At 38.9% G+C, this 10,882-nt stretch overlaps 1 protein-coding gene across 6 annotated transcripts in view; it reads right to left on the minus strand.

The window, feature by feature from the left end:
* The window catches only part of TTC33 (tetratricopeptide repeat domain 33), a 61,073-nt gene extending 53,456 nt beyond the window's left edge, over nt 1-7,617 (minus strand). Inside the window, exons 1-2 of one of the 6 annotated variants that reach the window (XM_049862825.1) lie at nt 7,596-7,617; nt 2,490-2,711 (exon numbers count right to left, since the gene is read on the minus strand). In XM_049862825.1, coding sequence (XP_049718782.1) covers nt 2,490-2,711; nt 7,596-7,600 — 227 coding nt within the window. In that variant the 5' untranslated portion in view covers nt 7,601-7,617. The other 5 variants (XM_049862868.1, XM_049862858.1, XM_049862833.1 and 2 more) reach the window with 5 other exon arrangements.
* Nucleotides 7,618-10,882: the final 3,265 nt, after the last annotated feature.

Raw genomic sequence — 10,882 nt, forward strand, 5'->3', positions numbered from 1 at the left:
AAAAGATTACTGCAAAATCAAAAGTAAAAACAGAGCTAGGAAAAAAGAAAGTAGAGCTAGGTACTAAAATGTTGGTTCCTCCACTTTGACTCATTTGGGGTAAAAATATTAAAAGAATTTTATAACCTTCCTTACTACTTAAAAAATAGAAAAGATAAAAAAAAAAAAAAAAAAAAGAAGAAAGCAGAAAAAAAGTGCTTCTTACTGAGTATTACTTCATTTTCTTTCAATTTCTCAGACTCTTCACTACAACGTGGAAGATACCGGTCAAATGCACACAATCCTGATTTTAGATTTGTAGGAGATCTGGAGAGTATTTTGTCCCAGCCAAAAAGCTATTCAGATACTACTCATGCTGATCATGTTTATCTTCTAAAAGTCATATATTTAGTACAAATAATAAGTCAACATTCCTCACACTGCCAAGTATAATTTTCGTAGTGTATTTTCTTCAACCAAGGACAAACGTTTCAAAATTTTTATAAAAATAAGGCTTTCAGCACTTATCAACCACAGCTGACAGATATAGGCACAATGTTTTCAAATGGCTGCAATAATAGAAAACCCACAAAACAAGCACCTGATATATCTCCCAATATGATGCAATATAAAGAACATTCCAATAAAATACCCAAGCCAAAAATGTTTAATCAGAACCTCCAAACCTAATTTTCAGTTTACAAAAAAATACATGGCATATGAAAAGGGAATTTATATGAGATGTAAAAACTCATGGAAGGCTCCAGTGAAGACTAAAGGTATGCTTTCAGTATGAGCTTGGTACCAGTGGGAGGTCCCCATAGTTAACTTACAAGTTTTACAGAGGAAAGGGAACCTTTTATCTAGATACATTTTAAACACTGCATGGAATTTTTTCTTTTCATTCTGAGTTCTTCATTTATGTGTTTATATCTGTCGTTGGCTGAGAAACATGAATAAGATTTCCCTTTAATAGCAATGTTACCTAAAACCAGTTATACCAGTTTTTAACGGAATCTTCCTTCTCTCTTGTGTTTTATTATTTCAATAAACTTCATTCTTTAAGGACAAAAAAAAAAATACATGGGATAGAAAACAAGTTAAATGACACAAGAAAACATTCAAATAGCAAACTGGTTATTCAAAAAGTCAATGTCATGCGGGGTGGGGAAGTACGGGATCCTTTAGAGATTAACAGACATCAAAACCTAGTAATCAAACGCAATATGCAAATTCTGTCTGGATCCTGATTTTTAAAAGTATACTGTATAAGACATTTAGGGGAAAATTGGAATAATCGAAATACAGACTGCATATTAGATTATGAAACTACTGTTAATTTTCAAAGGCATAATAACGGTATTGTGTTAGGTAAGAGAACACTCTTATTCTTAGGAAAGCATGCTGAATTGGGATGAGGTGTCAAAATATCTACAACTTATTTTCAAATAAATCAACCAAAAAAAAAAAGAAATATACAATTATATATACATGTGTACATGTGTGTATGTATAGGAAGAGAGAAAGTAAACGTTAAGAATTTTTGAGTCCAGATAGCAGGAATACATATGTTGTGCTATTCATTCAATTTTAAAATACATTTGAATTTTTTTTAATTAAAAAAGTTTTTTTAAAAAAAGTCCTCTCGTATTTTCTTTTATCAACTGTACAGTTACACCTTTCACAGTTAGGTTTTTAATCCCTCTACTCGACTCGACGGCACTGGGTGGGTTAGTCTACCTTTGCACGTAACATTAGATAGATCAGGATCCAGTCTTATTTTCCTCTATATATTAATCTAGTTTTCCCAACAAAATCTATTCAACAATTCACCATTTACGCACTGATTTGTGGAAGAAAGATTTTTCAGTCCCACTGAAACACCTAAGCAGAGGAAAGGAGAAATGAATGAGAAAATAAGAAAAAGAGGAAAAAAAAAAAAAAAAAGACTGCATATTGGAAGAGTCTAACAGCTTAGCTGATGAAGGCGTATGTAGAGACGAAGCTGTTATCAAATTCCTGTGCACCAAACCATATTTCTGAAAGTATACAAGAAATAAAAGTAACCAATGATCTGTTAAAAAAAAAAAAAAAATACCATATGCTCTCAAAGCTGTTCAGGAAATGCCTTAAAAAAAAAAAAAAATTATTTACCTGGAAATTAGGGATTTCCTGTATATAATTTCCTGTATACAATGCCAAACGGAGAAACCTCCCAAAGATTAGACCATCTCCTACAAACCAGTAAGTTGGGTTACATTTTAGTTAGCATTTACTCTTCTTTAGACAGAACAAAAATGATGGCAAAACAGAAATATAAGCATCTTGAAGGCTATTTTACAAGCTTTCACGTTCCATGAGAATTTTCAGGCAATGCTGGAGCTTCTTTGATGAATTTAGCACCTAGATCAGGTTTTAAAATTCATAAATGGAATTCATAGCTCTTTATTCCATTAATGAGACAGTCACAAAATGTAAACTGTTCTCTACAAGAAAACTCTAAAACATACCTTTTATTTTCAGCCAGACTGGCTCCTTCATCCTTCAGCTGTTTACTTTTCTCAGCGCAGCCTTCCAGGAGCATTTCTTTCCTACGTTTAATGGCATGAAGCCAGTTCCCTTCATTATTCTCAACTACATCCTTCTCATCAGCAGCTTCAGCTTCAAACTGCTGGGAGGTAACCTTTGAGACCTTCTCTCCAATTTTTCTCTTCCATCCAAAGGAAGCCATTCTGGAAAATTACAAAGAATCAGCTTTAAAATTCAAACTTGGCCTTTAAAAGAAGCATTGCACCTAATACAATGAGATTAAACTATCACCATATTTAAACCCTGTTAAATAATGGATCTACGCAATAATCATTAACGGCTACCAACATCACAAAGAAAGGCAACTGGTCATTATGCACTGCCCGATGGAAGTAGCCTCCTGATGGAAGACTCATTCATGAAGTACTCTTGCCAAAAATTAATCCTGACTCAGGTCAGTCCTCTACCAGTTTATAAAAAATATGAGATACAGATGAGCATGTTAAATAACAGGTTAAGAGATACAGACAGCAAAATACAGAATGTGAGAAACTAGCGAAAAATAAGACTGGCTTCATCAAAAAGTAAATTACCAGGGAAAAGACAGAGAGAGAGTAACCCTTAGATTCAAAGAGACTGAAGATACATACTAACCAAATATAACATGGATTTTTTTGGGGTCCTGATTCATACAAACCAATGGGGAGAAAACACAAAAGAACAGGAGAAATCAAAATACTGATTTGATATCTGATGATATTGAGAAATTACTGCTACACTTAGGTGTGGTAATAATATCATGATTATGTTTATAAAAAGAATCTTTATCTCTTAGAAAAACATACCGAACTATGTCCCATTAAATTATACAATATCTCGGAATTATTTCAAAGAAATGGGGAAATGCAATGCGAGAGAAGACATAGAATAAGGTAAGTTGGTAACTGATGAAGTTGGGTGATGAGTACCCAGAGTTCATTACACTTTTTTCTATCCTTTATTTTTGAAATTTTCCATAATAAAAAGTTTTTAAAACATTCAAACTTGATAAATGACTTAATTCACAGAACTAATGGGTAGATCAAAAAGCTAAAGTATGTTAAACTGCTTTGTAAATATGCAATGAAATATAAATGTAAGGGATAAGAAAAAAGAGGAGAATTGATGGAAGAAAGTTAAAGAAAAACCTGGAAAAATTAAACAAATATTTATTTAGAGAAGGGATTAACTGAGGGATCCAAGAACTCTTACTAGTTACTCGGATGGGCTTAAACATAGTGAGAAACCCCTAAAATTGTACATAGGGTTGCTATGAGTCAGAATCCACTTGACAGCATTGTTTTTTTGTTTTTTTAATATGTATTCTGCAGCCCTGGTGGCGCAGTGGTTAAGAGCTTGGCTGCTAACCAAAAGGTCAGTAGTTCAAATCCACCAGCTGCTCCTTGGAAACCCTGAAGCAGTTCTATTCTGTCCTGTAGGGTCACTATGAGTTAGAAGCAACTTGATGGCAACAAGTTTTGTTTTTTTGTTTTTATATATATTCTGGAGAAGAGATCTAAGTTTTCACTTGATTCTTAAAGAAGTCTGTAAAGAGATTAAGATTAACTGATCAAATAGAGGGATAGGAAGAATCAATGAACCAGAGGATGTTAAGAAACTATCAAAAATGAGCAATGTGGAAGTAAGGGAGGTAGGAAAGTGGAAATAATAAGTTCTAGCTGATATCAAGGTCTTCATCACTAATGCACATGGCTGAAGTGTAAGTAATCGCTAGAAGGAAACAAAAATATTAGTACTGACTGTGAGGTTATTCACGTGGAAAGGCCCAAGATTAGCAAAAAGTGGGAGGGTAAGAAAACTGTGGGTCATGTTCCTGAGTTCTTAATGAATGTGAGACAATGTCAATAAATTACAGCAATTCGGAATTTTACAGGCTGATAAGCATAAACCATATGCTCTCCACAGAAGCAGGGATTTTTAGAAAAGCCTGGAGGAGCAATGGATCATAAGCTATACTACAGAATGAGGACAAGGCCAAACCCTTTCCCTAGGCCCATCATAACACAGGAGAATCAATTTCATATATTTAAAGACAACTGCAAGTACCCTGGGGAATAACCAAGAAATGGCTGAAAATGGAAGTGTGATGTATGGGGAACAGAAGTGTTGGGGCACAGTGTGAAGACAAACGTCAAGGAATGTATCATTAGGAAGGTCTCACAAGACATTGGGATAAGCCAAGATAAAAAAGAAGTCTTACATTTATGACTGTCCCTAAGGGTAACCGGGAATGAGGATGATCAATTTTTCTGGCTTCAAGCTTGCAAATGGAACTTTTTTTCTATATCAGCAAGCTGAGGCTCCAGGCATGTAAGAAGCCTTTTTAATACTACCAAATGTAATCTTGGTACGTTTACTGAAGACAAATTACATTACGAATCACTAGCAAAGTTTGTAGATTATTGGAAGCAGAACAGAATGGAAAGGAAAGGAAAAATGCATAATTCTAGACACCTATACTTTTTAAAGGATTAATAGGTCATTCAGACTCCCACTACCCTCCCCTATCCTCCAACTTTACCATTGTTATAAATGCTGAAGACAAGGATAGGTTCAGACTTCAGGTGGTGGTTCTCAACCAGGTATGAAAGACACACACACACACACACACACACGCTGCCACCTCAGGTGTTTCTGCAGTTCTTCCTTACAAATCCCTTGACACCTTCTAGATATTAGAAGCTGGTGAAGCAGGACAAAAGGAAGTTCTAGGGGTATAGAAGGCCTGATAACACTAGCAAATCAAAGTTTACCTGTGAAGACAGAAACAAGAATACATTCCTCTAACATAGAAAATAAGGAGTTAAGGAGTCAGAATTGACTAGAAAGCAATGGGTTTGATTTTTGGTTTTTTGAGTAAAAGCATAGGCAAGTTCAGTGGTGGAAGAAAGGAAAGTAGGGGATTTCACATCCCATGGCTTCACATTTCTCAGGGATGTAGGTGGCTAATCATCTGCTCAAAATAAATGGATCTGAGCAGTTAAGAAGAATGGAAAAGATCTGAAATAGACACTGTGGAAAATAGGAAGAGCAACAATAAGGGATGAGTAAAGATATCAATCTATATCAGCGATCTACTGAGATTAAAAAGCATAAATCTGTTACCAAGTCCATTACTGTGGTTTTAGATTTTCTTCAAAACTGTCTGGAGACCAGAAGTATACATTCAGTTACAACACAGGATAGGCGCTATAAGAGAAGAAACAAAAGACGCTATGGCTGAAGCAGTCGCATCATTAGAGGGGTGACACTGTCAGCGGGGATGACAACAAAATGACTATCTGTAAAACTTTTGTGCAGTATTTCAGCAGAAATTTATTACTTTTTATAAGAACATCCCTGTAGTTACAGCAACAAAAATATTTTTTGTAAACCCAGCTTATGTATCAATATACCTGCACAGTTAAAACTCTATGCTAATTTACTTTTTCAGCCTTGTATCGCGCTCCGATTAGAGTTGTCATTATTACCCAATTACGATGACGTTTTGAATCATGTAGTTTAGAGCTGTTGTTTTCGTTGCTGGTGTTTTTATAGTTGCTGATTTTGTCAAATTCTCTGGTGTTTTAGCTACAATATTGTGGTAATTAGTATTTATGAACCTGTATCAATAACTTTTTTGAGAATGAAGTAGTAATTAAAAGAAAAAAAATGAGTGATATATGGGAATTACAATTTATGAGTAGCAGTACAAAAAACATTATTAAGGATTCTGTATGGTCTGGTACCAGAGGAGGTCCACGAGGAGGGGAGGGGGAGGGAAGGTGACACAATGAGTTACCACATCGGGTAACACTAATTCTAGTGACGCCACTGCCTGAAGGCCAAAAGTTTTGAAGACTAAAACTTAGCCCTCCTGGAAGGGAGAGTCCTACAGGAGAGAAGTAATACATGCAGGAACACTTTACACCTTGGAAATTTCAACGCTCTGAGTTAACTCAGATATCTGAAATGTTAATAAGGGTTTTGCTTTTCTATTCGAACGGACCCAGCGACTCCATGTGAGAGAGGTCTAGCCATCAGCTCCGGTAAAGATTACAGCCTAGGAAACCCTATGGGGCAGTTCTACTCTGTCACAGGGGGTCGCTATGAGTGGACTCATCCGGACCGAACAACAACACTGTTCTTCTAAGGCTATCTGAACATGAAATTAAAGTTTTTTTATAACAGAGGTATTCCTGGTATAGTTAGATGCACAAGGAGCCAATATCCAACCATTTACATTTTTTCACCAGGATAAGAAATCATTAAATCACAATCACATGAGCTTCACGCAAATCCAACAGTTTATACAGATTTGTATTTAATGAATGCCAAAGGAAAAAAAATCTAAAAAACGACATTGTATTCTGCAACCATAAGTCAGAAAACGCTCATCTCGGCTGCCTCAACGAATGCAGCACTCCAGGCAAGAAACGAAAAGATAAAGTCGACCGGAAATCCTAACAAGCAATCCTTCCGGGCACCGGGATGTGTTTCGATGTGAGGAATTCAAGAAATGATTTAACCCAAGATACCGCCACAAGAAAGAAACCAGTACTAGCTTTTCCTTCACCGGGATATAACAATAAACATGTGGAAAGTGCACAATAAAGACTGCCCTGGAGGTCACCCGCGTGTTCACTAGGCCCGCCCTCAATCCCACACACCTTCCACACGGGGTGGCAAGCAAGCTCCTTCGCTCTCCTCCCACAACTCGGGGGTCAAAGCCGCAGCGCCCGCCTCGGAAGCGTTGAGCGGGCCCAGGCAACGAGGAAGACGGAGCCCGATCCCCGACTCGCTTGTCTCTGGAGACCAACCTTAGTGTCTCGGTTCTGCCACACCCCTCGTAGAGTCTTAATTTCGAGTTTTGAAGCTTCTCTCTCTCCTAACCACACTGCGATTCACCTTGTTTCCCTCCTCGTCGTTCAACTTTAACCGCGACCCGGGCAGCCCCGGTTACCTGATGACCACTCCCGTGGTCCAGTATTTACATTCCGCTTACCCTTTGCCCACAGGAAGCGGAAGTTATCTTGCCCAGCTCTTACTTCATTGCCCGAAGTGCCTGGTTTCCTAGGAAACGGAGTTGGCCGACTCAGGGCGTCCGAACGGCCCAGAGTAGAAGGCGGGAGAGAGGCGACACTCGGGGGCGCTCTCGTCCGCCAATCTCTGCACTAGGACCACAAATCCCAGAAGCCACTGCGCTCCCCCGGCCGCATTATCCTCGGGGATTTGTAGTGCGGCCGTCCGGGCCGGGAGCGCCATCTGCAGCCCGGAGCGACCGACAGGCCAGGGTCCGCAGTGCGGGAGCGCAGCAAATTCGGCTGCGCTAGCTGAGGTGCGCGCAGAGAGAAGCAGCCCTGGCCTTCCCGCGCGGCCCGCCCAGTCGGAGGGTAAAGCTAGCAAGGCGCGAGAAAGACGATTTTTAGGGGGTTTCAGAGGAGTTTACAACCTAGCTGAGGAGGCGGGCCAGACGCAGAGAACAGAGAGCAAAACTCGATTGAAAAAGGTTTAAAGAAGGGCGAGGTCAGGGAGGGCAGGGTTGAACTGTAGGCATCACGTGGGCACTAACAGATTGGATCCAGCAGAGAATTATCACCTGAAGGTAACAATGGTTAATGTCTTGAAAATAACTAAGTGGGCAAATGTAGCACAGATAAATGTTCAGGAAGCTTAAAAGTTGTTAGGTGCCATGGAGGCGTTTCCCACTCGAGCAACCCTGTGTACAACAGAACGGAACACTGCCCGGTCCTTGCCATCTTCACAGTCGTTGCTATGTTTGAGTCCAGCGTTGCAGCCACTGCATCAGTCCATCTCATTGAGGGTCTTCCTCTTTCACTGACCCCTCTACTTTATCAAGCATGACGTCCTTCTCCAGGGATTGGTCCCTCGAGTAACATGTCCAAAGTACTGAGACAAGTCTCTCTATCCTTGATTCTAAGGAGCTTTCTGGTTGAACTTCTTCCAGGACAGATTTGTTCATTCTTCTGGCAGTTAATGGTGTATATTCAGTATTCTTTTCCCATAATTATTTTCCAATAATTCAAAGGCATCAATTTTCAATCTTCCATATTCATCGTCCACCTTTTGCATGTGTATGAGGCAATTAAAAATACCATGGCTTCGGTCAGGCACACCTTAGTCCTCAAAGTGACATCTTTGCTTTTTAGCACTTTAAGGAGATCTTTTGCAGCAGATTTGCCCAATGCAATTGTTTTTTGAATTCTTGACTGCCACTTCCATGGATGTTGATTGTGGATCTAAATAAAATGAAATCTTTGACAACTTCAGTATTTTCTCTGTTTATCATGACGTTGCATATTGGTCCAGTTGTGAGGATTTTTGTTTTATGTTGAGGCATAATCCATACTGAAGGCTGTGGTCTTTGATCTTCATTATTTTAAGTGGTTCAAGTACTCTTCACTTTGAGCAAGCAAGGTTGTGTCATCTGCGTAACGCAGGTTGTTAATGAGTCTTCTTCCAATCCTGATGCCCTGTTGTTCTTCATATAGTCCAGCTTCTGGAATTATTTGCTCAGTATGCAGATTGAATGAGTATGGTGAAAGGATACAGCTCTGACGCACACCTTTTCTGACTTTAAACCATGTAGCATCCCCTTGTTTTGCTTGAAGGACTGACTTCTTGGTCTGTGTACAGGTTCTACATGAGCACAATAAAGTGTTCTACGTGAGCACAATAAAGTGTTCTGTAATTCCCATTCTCCACAGTGTCATCCATAATTTGTTAGGATTCACACAATTCATTGCCTTTGCACAGTCATAAAACACAGGTAAACATTTTTCTGATATTGTCTGTTTTCAGCAAAGATCTGACATCAGTAATGATATCCCTCATTCCAAGTCCTCTTCTGAGTCCAGCTTGAGTATCTGGCAATTCCTTGATGTACTGCTGCAACTGTTTTTGAATTATCTTCAGCAAAATTTTACTTGCATGTGATATTAATGATATTGTTCAATAATTTCCATGTTCTGTTTTCTTTGGAATGGGCACAAATACGGATTTCTTCCAGTCGGTTGGCCAGGTAGCTGTCTTCCGAATTTCTTGGCATACATGAGTGAGTACTTCCAGTGTTGCATCCGTTTGTTAAACATCTCAATTGGTATTCCATCAATTCCTGGGGCCTTGTTTTTCGCCAGTGCCTTCAGTGCAGCATAGACTTCTTCCCTTCAGTACCACCAGTTCTCGATCATATGCTGCCTCTCGAGGTGGTTGTTACTTTACCCATGTAGCTATCTTGTGCAAGAGAAGGCAATTTTTGTAGACCATTTACTTAAATACCACACTATTGACATTTTGGGCAAATATTTCTTTGTAGCGGGGGCTGCCCTGTGCATTGTAGAGTGTTTAGTAGCTTCCCTGGTTTACTGGCATCCCAGTAGATGCACACACACACACACACACACACACACACCCTGCAGTTGTGACAACCAAAAATGTCTCCAGACATTTCCAACTAGAAGTGTGGGGAGGTGTCATCTCCTCCTCCCCCTGCCTTTTTGAGAACCACCGATGTGGGGCAATGATTCTCAAAGTGTAAGCCTCAGACTCCTGAGTTTCGCCGAGACCACTTTAGTAGTCCTCCAAGTCACAACTTTCATACTAATAGGAAGATATGATTTATTAAAATGACTCAAGTAAACATCTTTTTAACATTGTGTGACAAAATGGGAAGTACTCAAAAGCACTTCTTCTGCATTCTGAAGTACAGTGTTGTCTCAAGGAAAACACCTGTGACACTGCACTATAAACTAGACTTTTCCCATAGAATACAACATTCAGAAGAATGAATGACAGACTGGTTATTTGACAGGCCCTTTCTTAAAAATGAACAAAGGGACCCTGTTACCTCAAGAAAAACAATTGACAACACTTGTTGCTAATGATAAAATTCAAGGTTCTAAGTAATAAACAGAATTTTGGAAAACTTACATTCATCATCCTGATCTTGACAGCTTCTTGATACTTCAGTACTTTTCTAATGACATCTGTGGTAATATTATCAGATATGATTTTTATTTATATTGTTTGATGAAATGTGTTAACATTTGGAAGACTGCATAAGGAAACTCAATGGATGATTGTAGGTGTCAGCTTCCAAGGCCTCCAAGGATCCTACCGCCTGGTATTCACAACCTGGTGTAGTTCTGTCCCACATGTACCAGGATTGGTCTGTATTACATATAAAATAGAGCAGAAATGATATATATCACTTCAGAGATTAGTCATAAAAGACACTCAAGTGAGGACAGTGTTTCTTAATCTAGGTCATTTTACATGACCATCTCCACTGAAAATTCAACCTGAATACTAACGA

The sequence above is a fragment of the Elephas maximus genome, chromosome 2 (assembly GCF_024166365.1).
Source record: "Elephas maximus indicus isolate mEleMax1 chromosome 2, mEleMax1 primary haplotype, whole genome shotgun sequence".
NCBI lineage: Eukaryota > Metazoa > Chordata > Mammalia > Proboscidea > Elephantidae > Elephas > Elephas maximus.